Here is a 20,567-nt window from a genome sequence, read left to right on the forward strand (position 1 = left end):
CAGCATGCAATTTGAGGTGCTGGTGGTCACTTATAAAACCTTTCATGGCATAAGTCTGGGATATTGATAGGACTGCCTCTCACCAGTTGTTTCTATTTGTCCCATTTGGTTTGGTGGGAGAGGCATTGTATGAGTTGCACTGATTAAACAATTCATCTTGCTGGATTCAGAAAGCCTCCTGAAGTGTAAATTGAACACTTTGGAACACTATTAGCCCTGAGATTAGATTTGCCCCAAACCTGGTTGTCACATTTATTGTGGCTTTATTATGCTTGTTGTATTGTTTTTATATGTTGTTGGTCATCCAAAACTGGATAGTGAAATGAGTGGTTCTATACAGTAAATTGAAAAGCTAAACTAAAATAATACTAGATCATAAAAAAACACAGTACTATTTTTTCTGTTTTGTAAACTGAATATATCAAGACCAACAGTTCTTTCCGTTTTTATAGAACTCAGTAATTTTTTTGTTGAATTTTTACTTTGTACTTTCTTACTATAGAGTCATAGTAGAGGTGATAACGATGATTTAACTTTCTTACTTATAGGAATTGTTTTACAGGCCCAATTTTTTTGATTGCATTTTTAATACATGGGAAAATTCCCATAATTCTTTGCTGGAGTTTGCTTTGTGGAAAAATACTTTTACAATGATGTTTTTGACTTTTGCTTCTCCAAAGTGTCTGTAAATATCAAGGGTCTGTCTTTGTTACAATATTGTTGTTGCTTGCTAGTCACTACATATTTTATGCCACCATAAATTTTCTCACCTCCTTGTTCTGCTTCCTTCAACAGTGCATAGAGAGGTACCAATCTTTGTGCTACTATTTAATTTGCACAGCAGGATCCATACAATCAAACAAATGGCTGATCTCAATAAAGAAGAGAAGAATGTAAAATGCCTCAAGTGCTCTGCAACATTTCAACCAAGCAATATTGTATTTTCTTGTCCCTATTGCAAAAAGGATTCTGTGCACTCTGGAGGAACTGTAGTAGAAACTTCAGATGTAACAACTGATAAAGCAAATGAGAATTTAGAACCTGAAGAAGGCCCCTCAAGAAAACAAGTATCTTCTCTAGAAGATGTAAGCAAACAAAATTTAGACATTTTCTTGTCTCCCTCTGCTCTGCACTAATTTACTTTGAAATTATATTCTAGTTGCAGAAATATATATATATATATACCATATATGTGACATTTGCCATCTACAAATTCTCACCCACAAACCCAGACAAATATTTCAAGATCAGAGCCTTTGCCCTGTGAAACAACAGTAATTTTTCCTGAAAAATGTATCCTGCTCAAATCTTGGATGGAGGTTCCTTTTGAAATGGGGTTGGGTTTTATACACATTTGAGTGCTGAGAAATCTAGCTATGGATGTTGCATCACATATCAATTGCCTTATAGACTAATTCGTCATATTTCTTCTCTATTTATTTATTTATTTATTTATTTATTTATTTATTTATTTTCCAATTTATATACCGCCCTTCTCCCTGAGGACTCAGGGCGGTGTACAGCCAGAATTAAGAGCATGAAATACAAATATTAAAAAACAATTAAAATATATATAAATAAATTTGGCCCAAAAATTAAAAATCACAAACCAATTTAAAACTTTTAACAATTTCTTCTTAAGTCAGCCCGGCTTGCTGGAAAAAGTGGGTTTTAAGGGCACGGCGGAAGGCACTGAGGTCTTGGATTCTCCTTATCTCTGGGGGCAACTGATTCCAGAGGGTAGGTGCCCCCACAGAGAAGGCCCTCCCCCTGGGGGTCACCAGCCTACATCGTTTGGCTGATGGCACCCTGAGGAGGCCCTCTCTGTGGGAGTGCACGGGTCGATGGGAGGTCGTCGGTAGCAGCAGGCAGTCTCGAAGATAGCTAGGCCCTATGCCATGGAGCGCTTTAAAGGTGATGACCAACACCTTGAAGCGCACCCGGAAGACCACCGGGAGCCAGTGCAGTTCGCGCAGGAGCGGTGTTACATGGGAGCGCCATGCTGCTCCCGTCACTACCCGCGCTGCTGCATTCTGGACCAGTTGGAGCCTCCAGGTGCTCTTCAAGGGGAGCCCCATGTAGAGAGTGTTGCAGTAGTCAAGGCGAGAGGTGACGAGGGCGTGAGTGACTGTGCACAGGGAATCCCGATCAAGAAAGGGCCGTAACTGGCGAATCAGGCGAACCTGACAAAAGGTCCCCCTGGTTACAGCCATCAGATGTTCCTCCAAGGACAGCTGCATATCCAGGAGGACTCCCAGATTGTGAGCCCTTTCTGTGGGGGCCAAAGACTTGCTCCCAATAGTCAGTGATGGAGTCAACTGACTATATCGGGATGCCGGGAGCCACAGCCACTCAGTCTTGGAAGGGTTGAGCTTGAGCCTGTTCCTCCCCATCCAGATCCGCACAGCCTCCAGGCACTGGGACATCACTTCAAGGGCATCATTGGGGTGGCCTGGGGTGGAGATGTACAGCTGGGTGTCATCAGCGTACTGGTGGTATCTCACCCCAAAGCCACGGATGATCTTCCCCAGTGGCTTCATATAAATGTTGAACAGAAGGGGCGAGAGGACCGATCCCTGTGGCACTCCACATATAAGAGGCCTTGAGGTCGACCTCTGCCCCCCTGCCAACACAAACTGCGACTGGTCGGAGAGAAAGGAGGAGAACCACCGCAACAGGGTGCCTCCCACCCCCAACTCTTCCAGCCGATGCAGCATGATACCATGGTCGATGGTATCAAAAGCCACTGAGAGATCTAACAGGACCAGAACAGAGGAGCAACCCCTGTCCCGAGCCCTCCAGAGATCATCAACCAACACGACCAATGCCATTTCTGTGCTGTGCCCAGACCTGAAACCCGACTGGAACGGATCTAGATAAGATGTTTCCTCCAGGAATTGTGGAAACTGTCACGCGACCACACTCTCAACAACCTTCGCCATGAAGCGAAGGTTGGAGACAGGACGGTAGTTGTCCAATATTGCCGGATCCAGGGACGGCTTCTTGAGGAGAGGCCTCACCACCACCTCTTTCAAGGCAGCGGGGAAGTGACCCTCACTCAACGAAGCATTGATAACACCCTGGAGCCAGCCTCGTGTAACCTCCTGGGAAGCCAGTACCAACCAGGAGGGACACGGGTCCAGTAAACATGTGGCCGCACTAAGTCTCCCCAAAATCCTGTCCACATCATCGGGAGTCACAGCATCAAACTCCTCCCAGATAACATTCTCAAGACTATTCCTCGTCACCCTGCCCTGATCTACCCAGTCAGAGTCCAAATCCCCCCGGATCTGAGCGATTTTGTCATACAGGTATTGTCCGAAATCCTCCACCCTGCCTTCCAAGGGATCCTCCCGCACTCCCGGATGGAGCAGGGAGTGGGTCACCCTAAACAGGGCGGCTGGACGATTCCCTGATGACGCAATAGAGGCGGAAAAGTAATTAAACTTTGCCGTCTTTATTGCCACTAGGTAGGCCTTAATATGCGACCTTACCAGTGTTCGATCAGATTCAGCAAGACTGGCCCTTCAACCGCTCTCCAGGCGTCTTTTCCGGCACTTCATTTCCCTCAGCTCCTCAGTAAACCAAGGAGCCGCCCGGGATCGGCACCGGGTCAGAGGCTGCAAAGGCATGACTCGGTCCAAGGCCCCACCAGCTGCCCGATCCCAGGCGGCTACCAGGTCCTTGGCCGAGTCATGTGCTAGATCAGTGGTTCTCAACCTTCCTAATGCCGCGACCCTTTAATACAGTTCCTCATGTTGGGATGACCCCCAACCAGGGGTGGGTTTTAAATTTTTTTACTACCGGTTCTGTGGGCGTGGCTTATTTTGTAGGCGTGGCTTGGAGGTCATGTGACTGGGTGGGCGTGGCTAGCTGGTCATGTGACCGGGTGGCCATGGCTATGTGTATAAGGACTACTCAGAGGGCTGAAAAAAGTCATTTCTGACAGGTCCTCGCACTTCTGACAGGTCCTCGCACTTCTGACTGGTCCTCACACTTATGACCATCCTCACATTTATGCCCGTGCAGCATTCTTAACAATCATGTCACTCATTTCACAACTGCTTCTTTTCACCATGGTGATAAGATAGGGCAAAAAACGTAAAATGTGAGGATAGTCGTAAATTCGAGGACTGGTCAAAAGTGCGAGGACCAGTCAAAAATAACTTTTTCAGCCCTCTGAGTAGTCCATATGCACAAAAGGACTACCCAGAAGGCTGAAAAAAGTGATTTCTGACAGGTCCTCGCACTTTTGACCAGTCTTCGCACTTATGACTGGTCATCATTTATGCCCATTGTAGCATTCTTAACAACCATGTCACTCATTTCACAACTGCTTCTCTTCACCATGGTGACAAGATAGGGCAAAAACGTAAAATGTGAGGACAGTGGTAAGTTCGAGGACTGGTCAAAAGTGCGAGGACCAGTCAGAAATAACTTTTTCAGCCCTCTGAGTAGTCCATATGCATAAAAGGATACAGCAACAGAGAGAGATGAAGGAAGGGAAAGGACATTAGAGTAGGAGTGAGGGTAAGAGAGGAAGGAAGAGAGGAGGAGAAGGAGAAAGGAAGAGGAAGTAGGGAGGAGAAGAAGAGGGGGAGGAAGAGAAAGTAAGAAGGAAAGAAAAGAGAGAGGTGGTAGGTTTGAGGAGAAAGATTGCTGTACAATAAAAAAGATGAAAGGGAAGAAAGCCAGCCCCAAACAAATATAAAGATATTAAGATAAAGAATGAATTGTTAAACTTTAAAGAATAAAAGAGAACGAATATGAATAAATAACAGTAATTAGAAACACACATACAAACATACAATGTATTTTCTTTGAACAGAGTATTTAGCCGGTTCACAAATTTAAACAGTGTTTAGTCATTTCAATTAAATTTACAATTTCTATATTTCCTTTTTGCCATATTTATTCCTCATCTGTTTTTGTAAAAAACCAATATTACCCTTCATCCTCATCTCTAATCTTAATCAAATTCAATTTTTCCCTTCTATTCTATATTATACCCCTTCCCATTGTCATCTATTTTTATATCTATGCTCACATTGGTTAATTATGTAATATTACAGTTTAATATAAATTCAGCATTTTAATATAAATCAATTAGTTATATAACTACCTTTTTTGTATATTAATCAATATGAACATGAATATTCCAATTATTTCCATGCAATCCAATTTCTTACAAATCAATTAATTATATTTACCAATAATAATAAACCAAATAATTTCTCCCATATATTCCTCCAAACCACAACTTAACCATTTCTGCTTTCAACACAATATACAATTAATAGTATCTCAATTATTACAATTCCCTAGTTAAATAGAGCTTTTTTTCTTTTGTGTTTTAAAATCTTGAACTCATCTCTTTTTCCCTAAATTTCCCATTGTTTGCACCTACCTTTTTTGGTGAGGAAAAAGAAAAGAAATCTGCCTGGCTAATTTTCCAATGTTGTAGCAACAGCAAAGCCAACAGCCTGCTTTACTTTCAGTTTCGTTTTTCAGCATAGCTAGGGGAAAAAAAATCTCTTCAGCAAGCAGCAGAGCCCTGAGCAAAACAGCTGAGAGCAAATCAGCTGAGAGTCGGGAGCCGATCTAATCAAGGGCTAATTAGCCTATGCTGAAGCTCCGCAGGCCAATAAAATTACAAAAAAACACCGAACCATTTGTTAAATTGCTGGCTCGCCCGCCCCTCGCCCACCACTATTTATTGGCAATAAATAGTGGTGCGGAGGGGCGGGGCGAGCCAGCAATTTAACAAAGCCCCGCGGCAAGAATTTAAACAGTTTTTTTTCCTCTAGCCATCAGCTGGGACTCAGGAGGCAGCAATAGATTGGGAGTGGGCGGGGTAAGCGAACAGCCGGCGATCCAACAGAGCAGAGAGTGAGGGTGAGTGAAGGCGTTGGGGGGGCGAGAGAGGGCTTTGGCGACCCCTGTGAAATGGCCGTTCGACCCACAAAGGGGTCGCGACCCCCAGGTTGAGAACCGCTGTGCTAGATCCTCAGGAAATGGCCCAAGCTCCATCTGGAACCTATCAGGATCCATCAGGCGCCTGGGGCGGATCCATCTAATTGGGTCCGCCTCCCTGCGGCGGGGGCAGCGGTTCGAAGATCCAGGCGAAGGAGTGAGTGGTCAGTCGATGACAAGGGTTCCATGTCTATATCCCCTATAACAAGACCACTCAACCACTGGCCAGAGACAAAAATCAAGTCCAGAGTGTGACCTCCCCTGTGAGTAGGGCCATGAACTAACTGGGTCAGGTCCGTGCCCGTCATGGAAGCCATGAACTCCCGAGCCACCTCCGACGTTTCACCAACTGATGGCATGTTGAAATCACCCATGACTAAAAGCCTGGGTGTATCTACTGCCACCGTGGCTATCACGTTGAGTAGCTCAGGTAGGGCTGTTGCCACGCGGCAGGGAGCCAGGTCCGTAAGCAACAAGCCCATCTGAACCCCACGACCGCACCTCACAAGGAGGGACTCACATCCAGCTATCTGAGGCACAGCGGTCTCCCTCGGACCCCGATCCTCGTTAATAATAACCGCCACCCCCCTCCCCTCCCCTGGGCCCTCGGCTGATGGAATGCTCTGAAGCCTGGTGGGCACATTTCAACCAGAGGGACGCCGCCCTCCGGGCCCAAACAGGTCTCCGTAATACCCGTCAGGTCCGCTCCTCCCTCTTGTATAAGATCGTGAATGAATGTTACCATTGTAACTTCTCATTCTTTTCTAAATAGGCAAACTCCTAGTTACTGACTCAATATTTAGCTGTCTCTTTACTAATCTTCAAATGAATGCTTCATTTATCACAGTAAATGCAACTGAGGACTATCTGCAGGCTATTCTGTTGCCCTTTCCCCATCTGTTCTCTCTTCTAACAGGATCTGACTTCATGTATTCAGATAGTGATCCAGTTTCTGGAAAAATTCTTCTAATGTCTTGTTAATGTCACTATAGGTCGGAATGGAATTCCTAGCATTCATCAACAATAAACTGATCTGTCAGGTGTAGCTGTATTCTTAAATTACTCCTATGTGGAAAATAACAAACTTAAGGATTTGCTTTCAAGGATGTGTAATGTTTTGAATTTAATCAAGAAAGGACATATTTGTTACAAATACATTTGCAGCCATTTGAAAGCACTGGTTTTCTTTTCCCTTACTTATTTATATAGAATCCTCTGTATTTATACCCCTACTTGTAAGATAGGAAACAACTCAGTGAAAGAAATAATAAGTAGCAGATTACATTAGATAACTCATTTTGGATCCACTTCCCCAATTTTAATTGTTCCATTATTTTTTTAAATTGGATTTATATGCCGCCCTTCTCCGGAGACTCAGGGCGGCTTACAATGTGCTCAGCAATAGCCTTCATCCTTTTGTATATTTATACAAAGTCAGCTTATTGCCCCCACAACTGGGTCCTCAATTTACCTACCTTAGAAAGGATGGAAGGCTGAGTCAACCTTGAGCCTTGGCGAGATTCGAATCTGCAGTAATTGCAGGCAGCTGGTCTTAATAACCAGCTTAATAACAGGGTGCCTTAGACCACTGTACTACCAAGGCTCTTTGGCAAAAATATAACAGAAGGCCTGAATGGATAACATCTTCAGTCAGAGGAAAAGAGATCACAGAGTGAAATCCTATTGATTCTCTGTAATCTCCTTCAGAGAAGGATATATTTGATCCTGGTAACTTTCTGAATAGGTTCTAAAATTGGTATAAAGGGCATGCAGGTATAATGATTCTGTGTACAGAATTGGTTCTAGAAGGTGGCACCAATGAATTTCTGTTTGACGCCATGGTATGTTAGATATTTTATTCTCAAACATCTTTCAGTGTTTTCAGCAAATGTAGGCAATAGAATAGGTTATCCAAGATTTGGAGTAGGGTATTTTTTTTCCTAGGCATTTAAATTTGAGAGATACTTTACTCGTCTCTGTATTTTTGTTTTCTCATGTTGATGTTTTTATAGATTAATTATATGCTTAAATGATATATGGTTTAATTATATATGATTTAAATTATGTGAATTAATTATATATTTTAATGCATTGCCATAAACTAATTTTAATGTTTATAGTTGTTTTTAGTAGAGTAAAATGGTGATATACAAATATTTCAGTAAAGGATGAAATACAAATATTTTGAAATAAGTAATGAATGACTGCACTGATTTTATAAGAAACTCCTCTTATTCCAAGGTAAAGAAAAAATTAAAAGGCCTTTTACTTCATTTTAATCCACTATAGTGAGATTTTTTTTTCTTTTGGGCTGGTAGAGTTGTATTTTTCTCCTATCATAATATTGTTAGAAGTGTGCATTTAAGAACAGAGTTGAGGCAAACATTGCAGGAAAAAAGGGCAATTTATTTCTTCCTGTAAATTAGTTTCTTTAAAGAGGCTCTCTTAAAATGAAGAGGCAAAGCTTTATACAATGATATAAATCATATTTGAACATGCCATGAATAACCAATATCTGGGATAGAAAATGGAATTGAGACAGTATGACAGGAATGGAAAATTTCTGAATCATATGACAAGTTACCAGATGACTGGCAAAAGAAGGACATGTCATCCATGCAAATATTGCCTGGATTTTTGAGTACCTTGTTTTTTTAAAAGATAGTTTTCACAACAGTGTCATTCAAATTTTCGACAGCATAGATTTACTTTATTTATTTTATTTCCTGATTCCAGCAATTAGCTTCAATCCAGCCCCTTCAAATCTATGATTGCTGCAATCTGTAGATCTCATGACTCATCATATGTTTTAATGGTGAAATTTGAAAAGTGTGTCACTGCTGATTCTATAGCATATATTCTTGAAAATAAAGATTTGTTGGAAAAATAATTTCTGATGCTTAAAAAATATAATTTCATATACAGGTACATTTTTTTTGCAAATTTTTTGCTATATTTTTTGTTGTGGTTGCCAACAGAATTAAACAGTGTGACTTAGTCTGTCCCATTTGTCCTGCTTTACAATTGCCCATGTACTCCTTTGCTTGTTCAGATATCTGGTAACCCTAGTATAAGGTGACCAGACGTCCCGCTTTTGGCGGGACAGTCCCCCTTTTGAGCAATTTGTCCCGCGTCCCGCGGCGTTTCAAAAAAGTCCCGATTTTTCTTGAGCCCCAGCTGATGGCTAGAAGAAAAAAAAACTGTTTAAACTCTTGCCCGGGGCTTCAAAGGGCCGCCCTACAGGCAATCAGTGTAAAGCAGTTTTTTTCCCCCCTAGCTAAGCTTCAGAAACGAAACCGAAACCAGGGTCTTTGGTGCAGCGTGACAAAATGAGGCAGAGAGAGATTTATTTTTATTTTTATTTTTCCTCCCCAAAAAAGGTAGGTGAAAAACTGCAAACAATGGGAAATTTAGGAGGAGAGTTCAAGATTTTAAAACACAAAGGAAAAAAAAGCTGTATTTAACTAGGGAATTGTAATAATTGAGATACTATTAATTGTATATTGTGTTGAAAGCAGAAATGGTTAAGTTGTGGTTTGGAGGAATATATGGGAGAAATTATTTGGTTTATTATTATTGGTAAATATAATTAATTGATTTGTAAGAAATTGGATTGCATGGAAATAATTGGAATATTCATGTTCATATTGATTAATATACAAAAAAGATAGTTTTATAACTAATTGATTTATATTAAAATGTTGAATTTGTATTAAACAACTGTATTACATAATTACATAATTAAACAATGTGAGGATGGATATAAAAATAGATGACAATGGGAAGGGGTATAATATAGAATAGAAGGGAAAAATTGAATTTGATTAAGATTAGAGATGAGGATGAAGGGTAATATTGGTTTTTTTAAAAAATAGATGAGGAATAAATATGGCAAAAAGGAAATATAGAAATTGTAAATTTAATTGAAATGACTAAACGCTGTTTAAATTTGTGAACCAGCCAAATATTCTGTTCAAAGAAAATACATTGTATGTTTGTATGTGTGTTTCTAATTATTGCTATTTATTCATATTTGTTCTCTTTTATTCTTTAAAGTTTAACAATTCATTCTTTATCTTAATATCTTTATATTTGCTTGGGGTTGGCTTTCTTCCCTTTCATCTTTTTTATTGTACAGCAATCTTTCTCCTCAAACCTACCACCTCTCTCTTTTCTTTCCTTCTTACTTTCTCTTCCCCCCACCCTCTTTTTCTCCTCCCTACTTCCTCTTTCTTTCTCCTTCTCCTCCTCTCTTCCTCCCTCTCTTACCCTCACTCCTACTCTAATTTCCATTCCTTCATCCCTCTCTATTGCTGTAATCCTTTAATGCATATGGACTACTCAGAGGGCTGAAAAAGTTATTTTTGACTGGTCCTCACACTTTTGACCAGTCCTCGAACTTATGACTGTCCTCACATTTTACATTTTTGCCCTATCTTGTCATCATGGTGAAGAGAAGCAGTTGTGAAATGAGTGACATGGTTGTTAAGAATGCTGCATGGGCATAAATGTGAGGATGGTCATAAGTGTGAGGACCAGTCAAAAGTGCAAGGACCTGTCAGAAATGACTTTTTTCAGCTCTCTGGTTAGTCCTTTTGTGCATATGGACTACTCAGAGGGCTGAAAAAGTTATTTTTGACTGGTCCTCACACTTTTGACCAGTCCTCGAACTTACGACTGTCCTCACATTTTACATTTTTGCCCTATCTTGTCACCATGTTGAAGAGAAGCAGTTGTGAAATGAGTGACATGGTTGTTAAGAATGCTGCACGGGCATAAATGTGAGGATGGTCATAAGTGTGAGGACCAGTCAAAAGTGCGAGGACCTGTCAGAAATGACTTTTTTCAGCCCTCTGGTTAGTCCTTTTGTGCATATGGACTACTCAGAGGGCTGAAAAAGTTATTTTTGACTGGTCCTCACACTTTTGACCAGTCCTCGAACTTACGACTGTCCTCACATTTTACATTTTTGCCCTATCTTGTCACCTTGTTGAAGAGAAGCAGTTGTGAAATGAGTGACATGGTTGTTAAGAATGCTGCACGGGCATAAATGTGAGGATGGTCATAAGTGTGAGGACCAGTCAAAAGTGTGAGGACCTGTCAGAAATGACTTTTCAGCCCTCTGAGTAGTCCCTATACACATAGCCATGGCCACCCGGTCACATGACCAGGTAGCCACGCCCACCCAGTCACATGGCCTCCAAGCCACGCCCACACAATAAGCCACGCCCACAATGGTGTCCTTCTTACCAATGTTAAAATCTGTTCACCTTACCCTATAGACATAGCCATGGCCACCCGGTCACATGACCAGCTAGCCACGCCCACCCAGTCACATGACCAGCTAGCCACGCCCACAAAATAAGCCACGCCCACAATGTCCCTCTTTACCAATGTTAAAATCTGGTCACCTTACCCTAGTAATATGCCCTGTTCCCCATATCCTGAGATTAACATTGAGATATTTAACAGGGTTTTTGTGGAGTTTATGGATGTGAGCTGATTGCAGTCTTAAAACTCGCCAGAAATTAACAGACTAAAAACATTTGGCTCTACTCTTCACATCATTATATATCATGTTATCTAATGGCCTTTTGGGTGTTCAGGAGGCTAACCCCTGACCCTCAAGATTCCTTGTCATGCACTAAAATATCAACATTTCAGCTATGAATTCTATATTTCAGGATGGCTAGTATGATGAAATATGATGATATTCAGCCCTTCTGGCAAGATAGGTGGGGCATGCCAAGTATGGGACCTTTTAGTTTCACTTGTTTCTCACACATTGAATATTGTATTAATTTAATCTTTAATTGAGTAACCTATAAGGAAATATGCAGTGTCATTTCCTTTTAATTTCTATTAGCTTACCTGCAGATGAGTCTGCTACTGTAATTCTTTAATTTTAAAAATTGATGAGAAAATGTTAAGATTATTCACAATAAATTGAGCTGGTAGTTTTTCCTCTTGGGCTATGTATTTCCTCTTTGAATTTTACACTCAAAGGGTTTTAAACTATGTGCTGTACTCAAATTCGTTATAATTGAAATTATGTGTTGCTTTTTATTCAGGCTGCTCCAAATCTGCAATATTTAAGCATAAGCTCAGTTGTGAAAACATTCATGAGTATAGACATTTTTAGTTGAATTCCTCATACATAATTCAGCTTCATTTTGAAAGGCATGTTAAAATTAGCCATTAGGCTTCATATTCATTAACTTGTATAGGTGATTATGTATATATGATATGCTTGTGGAGTATATGCTCTTGCCATTGAACTATGACATGAACTATTAGGGAACATAACTTGTTTGCCCGATAGTTAAACAAGGGCTTTTTCTGGAGAACACAAGACGAAGTAGGCCTGCTTCAGGAACCAGAGATTGTGCAGGCATGTTCAAGATCCAAGCATACTTCAGGACTCAGATTTTGGATAATGTTTTCCAGAAAAGAAAAGAAAAAAGAAATGTTTATTTTTCAATAGGAATGAGTAGCAGCAGTAGCCGCAAGATTCAGCTTAATTCTGAACAGTGATTCACAAAGCAGTCTGATTTTTTGAATTTAATCATTCAGTTAAGAACCAAAACTCCCATTGATTATAATAGGAAATTGATAAACATTTCTATATTCATTTATATTTGGCATAATTTAGTTTACAGGTATGGAAGTAATTTATTAGGGATATAATCCTGCCCAAGTATATACAAAGAGCTCCAGATGTTTTGTTAGAGAATTATTTATTGAAGAATAGAACTTCTGATAAACTATTTCTTGACAGAATTGGATGAAACATATAACAAAAGTGACACAACACCTCTGATGGGCTCAGGTTTGCTAGTTTGAAGATTTTAAGTTTAGGGAAACTAATATAAGTACAAAAATAACAATTGAGAGTTTCCAAAAAAGATATATTCTCCCTTAGTTTCTATCCTTTTTATAAGAAAAATCTTAAGAAAATTGTCATGAAAATTTCAGAAAGGAAGCTCCTCTCTTAAAACCCCTTCGTTTTGCTTCCTCTGTAATATTTTGGGAAGGTTATATGAAAATAGAAACATAATAGACATATCTCACAGCATCAAAGGTGAATTTGAAAAATGGGGGGGGGGGTTATGAAGTAATGATAAAAAAAAAGCAATTTAAGGTTCTTTTTAAGGGAGTTGTTATCAGAGTCACAAAATTTGCAATTGGGTATGTGAATGGATGTACAGCAAACAGTGGAAGAGACAGAAGGCTTGGACATATAGTATGACATTTTCCAAATAAACAGCGAATATTATGCTAACCTAAATCTCTCCAAGACTAACCAATCTGTTTTAATATTCAAGTTTTAGAAAAGAAAAATAACAAATAGCACTGTAGCTGGAGAGCCCGGTACAATATAGAAATTGAAATAACAGAGCTGTCTCTTGCCCTTCCTCATCTTTGAAGAAATGCTTTGCATTCTTCTTATATTTCTCCCCAAAAGCTCAGAGTATCATTTTTTATTTTTATTTTTGCAAATAAACTGGCTCTGGATTCCTATGAGTCTCTAAAACATATATGTACATCAGAAAAGGTCAGATCCTTTGAAGGAATATTGCTGATCTGAACCTCTCCTGGATACGTATGAATCAGATTGATTCAATTTAGAATTCAATTGATTTTGAATATATTGCAGTTTTAACCATTAATTGAAACAGAACATAAACATTTGACAAAATGTTAATGAATTTAAATTTCCATAGTTAAATTGATCAAAAGGTGTCTGTATGAAGAAGAAAGCTCAGTTCTGATATAACATGTTACCAGAATATTTTCTCTATTACGTAAGATAGATTTATACTGAAGTGGTCTTTTAAGCCAGATAAGTTTGTCTTTTTTAGTTCCCGTCCCACTTCATATATTTTCTTTATTTGTAATAAGTTACATAAAATGTATTTCATATGCTTGAAGCTATTTCAAACAGTGTATAGTTTTTAAACAATGGCTTGTGTTTTAATTTCATGCTTTTCTTTTTATGTTCCTAAAGATGTCAAAGGCAGACTTAACAGACTCTCACAAAAAAATGCTTGTTACCCCAGGCATTCGTGGCAATATTGCGGAATGCAAAATCCCACATACACGAATAGATGATGGAGCAGCTATTCAGGTTAGTGATTCAGTATCCTTGTGAAATGTTGTAACTTTTTAAGTATGATGTTATGATAAAGAGATAATGGTTTAGGATTGAGTAGGTTTGAAAAAAGCTTAAAACCATAGTAGGGAAATATCTAAAGTCATGTACACTCTATTGATTTCTCCAGAAATCATCAGTCTCAAAATTAAACAATATGAAATGGATTTTGGACTAGCTTACATTACCCTATTTAGAGCACATTTTCAAAATATTTGTGTAGACTACTTCTTTGTGCTCAGAGAAATTATATCAATTTGGCACACAAACGGTCAGATGATTGTGACTAAAAAAATATTCTAGGGATTTTTCCCGCCTCATTGCAGTTATGATTCAAAAGATATGCTGCTCTGTTTATCAGAACTGGCTTAAATCAGCATGTTTTATTCAAACACAAGGGTACTAGCTGTGAGGAATTTGGATAATTTATTCAAGATAACAGAGTTGACTACATGACTTGCTCAAGGAGACAACATTCTCACACAATTTTTAGTTGTGTTGTAACACACACAACCATTTTACACAAAATGAGAGCTTATTATTGCAGGCATCCCAGGAATATAAAGGATTAATTTGGGGACTGCATTTCTGATGCACCATGTTAGCTTTAAGGGAGAATGAAAGATTATAATTTCAAAAACTGGGACAAGAAAAATGATATTGGGTGGAAAAACCCAGGTTTTTTTCTTTTTTAAAAAACCCTCTTTCTGAAAACCAGAGAAGGAGGACAAATTTTTGTCAGAGCGCCAGTTTGGTTAGGTAATCAAGGCACCAATGTAGAACTCAGGAATCTGTGACTTCTAGAGTCCTACTTTAGACAAGAAAGCCAGATGGATGATTTTGGACCAGTCCTCTTCTTTCAGCACAATTCACCTCACATGGTTTTTGTTGTGGGGAAAATGGGAGGAAGGAGTATTATGTATATTCACCACCTTGACTTATTTATAAAAATAATAAAGGCAGGATTAAAAAAAAAAACTAAAAAGAAAAAAAAACCCTAAAATTGTATGAGTGGCCCTTGAGTTGGGATTCAGAAAGCTGGACAACTGAGTTTTGTAGAAAAAAACCAAACTGATTATGAAGAGAGAACATAACTTGAAGGAGATTTAAGGAAGAAGAATATTGAGTTTCAGAAAGCTGTTGTGCCGAAGCGTATACCTGGGAAGATAATTTCTGTGAAAGCTTTTAGTTTAGAATGCTCAGTTTTAACTAACTGGTGATGACGGAAAGATTTGTACTCTTTTCAGTTATTATTCAAACTATTCACTTTGAGAATAGTTGAAACCATTTAGGGGTTAATCTGTGTCTCTAAAACACCTGAATCAGAGTGCAAATGAGAGTGGAAACATCTTTGATAATGGAATTTTATTTTCTAGCAACACTGTTGTTTTCACAAAGTCTGATTTTTCTAATTAGTTGCTTTGCATTTTTGTATTTTTACTCCTGTCCCATAATTCTCTTAGCTGGGGCAAAAAGTCAGTCTGCCAAATATTTCTGGATAAAAAAAGGGCAAGTCCAGGGCATTTGTACATGAGGCTAGGAGCAGTGGTGGGATTCAATTTTTTTACTACCGGTTCTATGGGAATGGCTTGGTGGGTGTGGCATGGCTTGCTGGGCGTGGCTTCGTGGGTGTGGCAGGGGAAAGATACTGTAAAATCTCCATTCCCACCCCACTCCAGGGGAAGGATACTTTAAAATCTCCATTCCCATCCCGCTCCAGGGGAAGTTTACTGCAAAATCCCCATTTCCTTCTGATCAGCTGGGACTCGGGAGGCAGAGAATAGATGAGGGTGGGGCAGTCAGAGGTGGTATATACCTGTTCTCCGAACTACTCAAAATTTCCGTTACTGGTTCTCCAGAACTGGTCAGAACCTGCTGAATACCACCTCTGATTAGGAGTAAAAAAGCTTATTTATATCATTTTTTTAAAAAAAAATAAGCAGGTAACAAAAATGGCATTAGATTTAAAGGAATATAAATTAGAATGCATTACCTTAAGCACCCCAAGCATTAAATTGGAAACAGAGGGAACTGCCTATAGTGAGCATTTTAAAAAATGAGAAATTCTAATTATTTTTCTTTTTTAATTCATTCAATTCTATTGTCCCTTCTATTGCCTTGTATTTTTTTTCTTAATGCATAAAAAATCATTTACATGTGCATATTGTGCATATTTATGTGCATATTTATCATCTCCCTCATATACATTTGGTGATTTCTTGGAACTATCTTCTAAGTATCTTTCTTCTGTACTTTGTCCTCTTATTTATTTCTTTACATATTCTCTGTCTGCAGCAAATTTATTCTTTTGGAAGGAAATTAGGACAGGGCAGCTTTGGTGTAGTGATTGAAGTAACACACAAAGAAACAGGATTAAAGTGGGCAATGAAGAAAGTGAACCGTGAAAAGGTTGGTATTTGTAATAGACAAAGAGTTTTTCACCTTCTTGGCAATGATTACCTATTTTAACATTTAATTTGAATAACCATGCTATAATTATGAGCTTCTAAGTTTCCACTGTAGTTGGGAAATATTGATTATTGTGCATTTATTATTTCTTCAACATTTTATGGGAGATATAATAATGTTAATTTATTTTGACTATATTTGTGGGACTGCAGATATGTCAAATGAAATAAAAAGTTTTACAATGCAACCTAGTATAGTGTACAAATCAAGGTAGTTCATTTCAGTAAATGTTATGATAAAAGACTATTTTAAAAAACTTTAATAAGTGATATTGGCAATATCAAATATGTAATGATCAAATTATGAAGTATATATATTTTACTCATATTAAATTAAACCCTTTCAAAGATTGTGCAGGGAATATGAGATTAAATCCTTAAACTTTGAACCAGCAAGTATCACTGAGAAGTGACACCATCTTTAAAAAATGACATGATATGTTATAAAAATGGAGTTGAGGGTTTTCAAAGGAAGAACAAAAATGTGAGCAATTAGCTTTAATGATTTAAAGAATTGTAATGAAAAGTGGCAGTTACAAAGTTAACATATAGATACTAACAGTACTAACAAATGTGACTTAGAAAATACTGAAGCAAATATGTTCTTTGCTGTTCTGACAAAAATGAACATGGGAAGAATAAATGGATCTGAATAAAATTTAATTAACTTTAGGGACCTCATTTTGTAAATATAGGTGGGTGTTTTGGACTGGATGATTTAGAGCAGCTTTCAGCATACATATAATTCTAAAAACCAATTACAGACCCTTGGAGAGGCTTCTATAAATATATAGAGCTTTTATAAATGTAGGAAAAAAACAATAGTTATTTTTGATTGAAGAATTGATTTTGATTTAAAGAATTGATTTCTTTAATTAGAATATTTAAAATACCAATAAGAGCCATTCAGAGAAAAAATGGTTCCTCTCACCTTTTCTACTTGGTATTATTAATAGTGAGTAGGTAGGAAGATTTCATTAATATATAGAGATAAAATACTTCCTGAATTATTTGAGTTCTGATTTAACTCTAGTTTTGTGTGTAAAGGAATGCAATGTACTTAGGAGGAGAAAGCTTTTTGGCATTTTTCATGTGGCAGGCAGCACTGCCTACCAAAGGTGCCTGGCAATGCAGTCCAGAAGTATCAGGGACTAGCTATGAGGTGGGCATCCCCCTATGTGATGAGAAGCAATTGCATCTAAGGATATTGATCCCACCAAATCCTTTCTGTATCCATTACCTGATGAGGAAATGTTGGATAGTTTAGATTCCCATATATGTAAACATTGATGTTCATAAGTCTTCCAATAATGTGAAAGTTATGTTACTTCAAGGAGTGGCTGAGATTTGATTAGAATCTGTTTCTAATCAGATAGTTCCTTAGAAAAACCATGCCTAGGGTGGTCAACACTGATCAAGTGGTATGGGGAACAAGACCAGGCAAAAGAGATTATAGTAGCAGCTCAAGCTAAGGTTAGAAGGTGATAATGCCACATTTACACAAAGAAAAAGCAACCTTAAATTTAATTTCACGTAAATGAAACAGTAGAAACAACCTACCCACCTTATTATTTTAGATTTGCCAACTTGTTTGTTCTTGGAAGCTGGAGGGTTATGTGAGGTAAATTTTCGGTGATTTAATATTTGTAAGCTGCCCAGAGTCACTTTTGTAAGATGGGTAGCCATGTAAATCATATACATAAACAAACAAACAAACAAACAAACTCCAAGCATGTGTCTTTATACAGGTAGCTAACAGAGCCACACTTTAAAAAAGTGTAGGGACAGGACAAAAAACATTGTATTTCTAAGGAATACATATGCATATATTATCAGCAAAGTCTGCTATAAATATTTTTGTGTTTGTCTGTTTGCTACAAACAGATGGTGTAAGGAATCAGGGTGGTGACAAAAAAAATCAGTGGTTCTCATGCCAGAGCAAACTGTTATGTCAACAAAGACCAAATAGTCCAAAGCACTATCAAAAGAATGGTAACAATGTCTATTGACTCAGTACGGCAGGTGGAAAATGCTAGAATTTATATCTTGAAACCTGGATCTATATATAGGCTTTGCCTTTTGGGTACTGCAGTAGGCAAATTTTATCTTGCTTAGTTTTGTCCAGAAGCCTCTGCCAAGGCAGACAATTTCTAAATCAAGGTTCAAACATTTGGTGTGCACGATTTCCTGCTTTCCCTTCTATGAAGTGTGACAAATGGCCTAGTAACTTTCAAATCAGACTGAGAAAATACTGCAGATCAGGGAACTTCACAAAATATTGTTTGTTTGTTTGATTGATTACGTGCCATCAAGTTACTATTGACTGTGGCCAATCATATTTTCTTCATCACCTAATCCAGTCCTTCAGGTCTTCCAGCCATGCACTCTAACCAGTATAGCTGAGTCTATCCACTTTGCTGCTCATCATCCTCTTCTCTTTCCTTCCATCACATAAAGTGGCAGGAAGTCAGCATTTGGGTGATTTTTTTTTTTGTATTTTGTTACTCCAAACAAACATTCAGCTGCACAGTTGGCTTTGTTGCTTCTTGTTGTGTCTGATAACCTCTATAGCCTCAATCTCAAATTCTTTCTGTAGAAATGTATTTTGGATATGTTTACCGCCTTGAGTTACAAATTAATAAATTAAAATACATTAAAAGAACAAAAAATAATCAAATTTAGTACAGTTTGTAAAAAAATACTTTTCTTACATTAAGGCTGGGAGTTCTGCTGTAAAGCTTCTTGAACGAGAAGTAAGCATTCTGAAAAGAGTAAACCATGAGCATATAATACATCTTGAAGAAGTGTTTGAGACGCCAAAGGTAAAATTTTATAAAACTTCCAAGGTTCAGTTAATATCATGTGGAAAACAAGATATAATGATGGCAGTTAGGTATATTATAATTTATTTGCTCCTAAATTCTTTAAAATAGTGTTAACTCTTCCCTAACCACTTTCTTGTGGTTTGGTCAAAGCTTTCTTCTCTATTATTTAATGCTACATATTTTTCTGTCTCTCTCTTTCAAATTTGCAGTATTTAGATATCATTTTTTCTGAACAAATCTGAGATAAGCTTGCATATTCTGAAATGTATTTGGGTTTTTTTGCCATTTCAGACTTGATGAATGTCAGATCATTCTTATATTGGTTGGTATTTAAAAATGGTGAGATGGCAGTTGCAGCTAAGTGACTGAAACCCCATCCCTTTGGGGGAAAAAAAGCTACTATGACTATCACCTTGCGTTTTGACCCCATAGACTGTGGTGTTTGTTACTTGTTTCCATTGGGATTGTTATATATGCCAGCTTTTCCCTGTCAACTATTTATGTTTTCATTTATTAAATTGTTACTTACCACAATCTAATCCAATTCTCAATGGCTTACAAATAAAATGAACATAATAATAAATACAGTATAACACCTCCTCCCTGGACATAAAACATACACCATCTATCACAATTCAAATGCCTTCCCAAAGAATTCAGTCTTCAGCTTCTGTTTGGAAAATGATCAGCATTGGGACTAACCTAACCACAAGTGGGAAGCCATTCAAAACACCAGCACTGCTGCCCTAAAATACACCTTCCCCCTTGACTTCCTGAAAATTGGGAGCAATTGGTTGCCTCTTCTGGCACAATTGTGAATTCCAGTGAGAAGATGCATTCCTATAAATAACTTGAAATCAGACCATAAGGGTTAACACCAGTGCTTAAAATTGCACTTGAAAGATAATAGGTAACCAATGTAGGGCCTGAAATATATACTATCACATAATTCCATGCGGGCCCTAAATTTTTCCCTCAAGCTCAAGTTTACTGAAGTTTTTAAAGGCAGACACATGTAGAATGCTTTGCTGTAGTCTGGACAAATGGTGATGCTAGCATGAACCTCTGCAGCTCTCACTATAGATCTTCAGGTATAGTACCTCTGTGTCTAGAGTCATCAGTGGGGCCAAAAGAACACTAATATTCTAA

General features: G+C 38.2%; 1 protein-coding gene across 7 annotated transcripts in view; it reads left to right on the forward strand.

Annotated features, from left to right (window-relative positions):
* The window catches only part of STK33 (serine/threonine kinase 33), an 81,296-nt gene that overhangs the window by 43,176 nt on the left and 17,553 nt on the right, over positions 1-20,567 (forward strand). For 6 of the 7 annotated variants that reach the window (XM_034417020.3, XM_034417024.3, XM_034417019.3 and 3 more), the window contains 4 exons: positions 796-1,085; positions 13,982-14,101; positions 16,421-16,534; positions 19,311-19,415. In XM_034417020.3, coding sequence (XP_034272911.1) covers positions 864-1,085; positions 13,982-14,101; positions 16,421-16,534; positions 19,311-19,415 — 561 coding nt within the window. In that variant the 5' untranslated portion in view covers positions 796-863. The remainder of the gene's footprint in view (positions 1-795; positions 1,086-13,981; positions 14,102-16,420; positions 16,535-19,310; positions 19,416-20,567) is intronic. The other variant, XM_087879189.1, reaches the window with a different exon arrangement.

This window comes from Pantherophis guttatus, chromosome 1 (assembly GCF_059756535.1).
Source record: "Pantherophis guttatus breed Tessera chromosome 1, ASM5975653v1, whole genome shotgun sequence".
Classification (NCBI taxonomy): Eukaryota; Metazoa; Chordata; class Lepidosauria; order Squamata; family Colubridae; genus Pantherophis; species Pantherophis guttatus.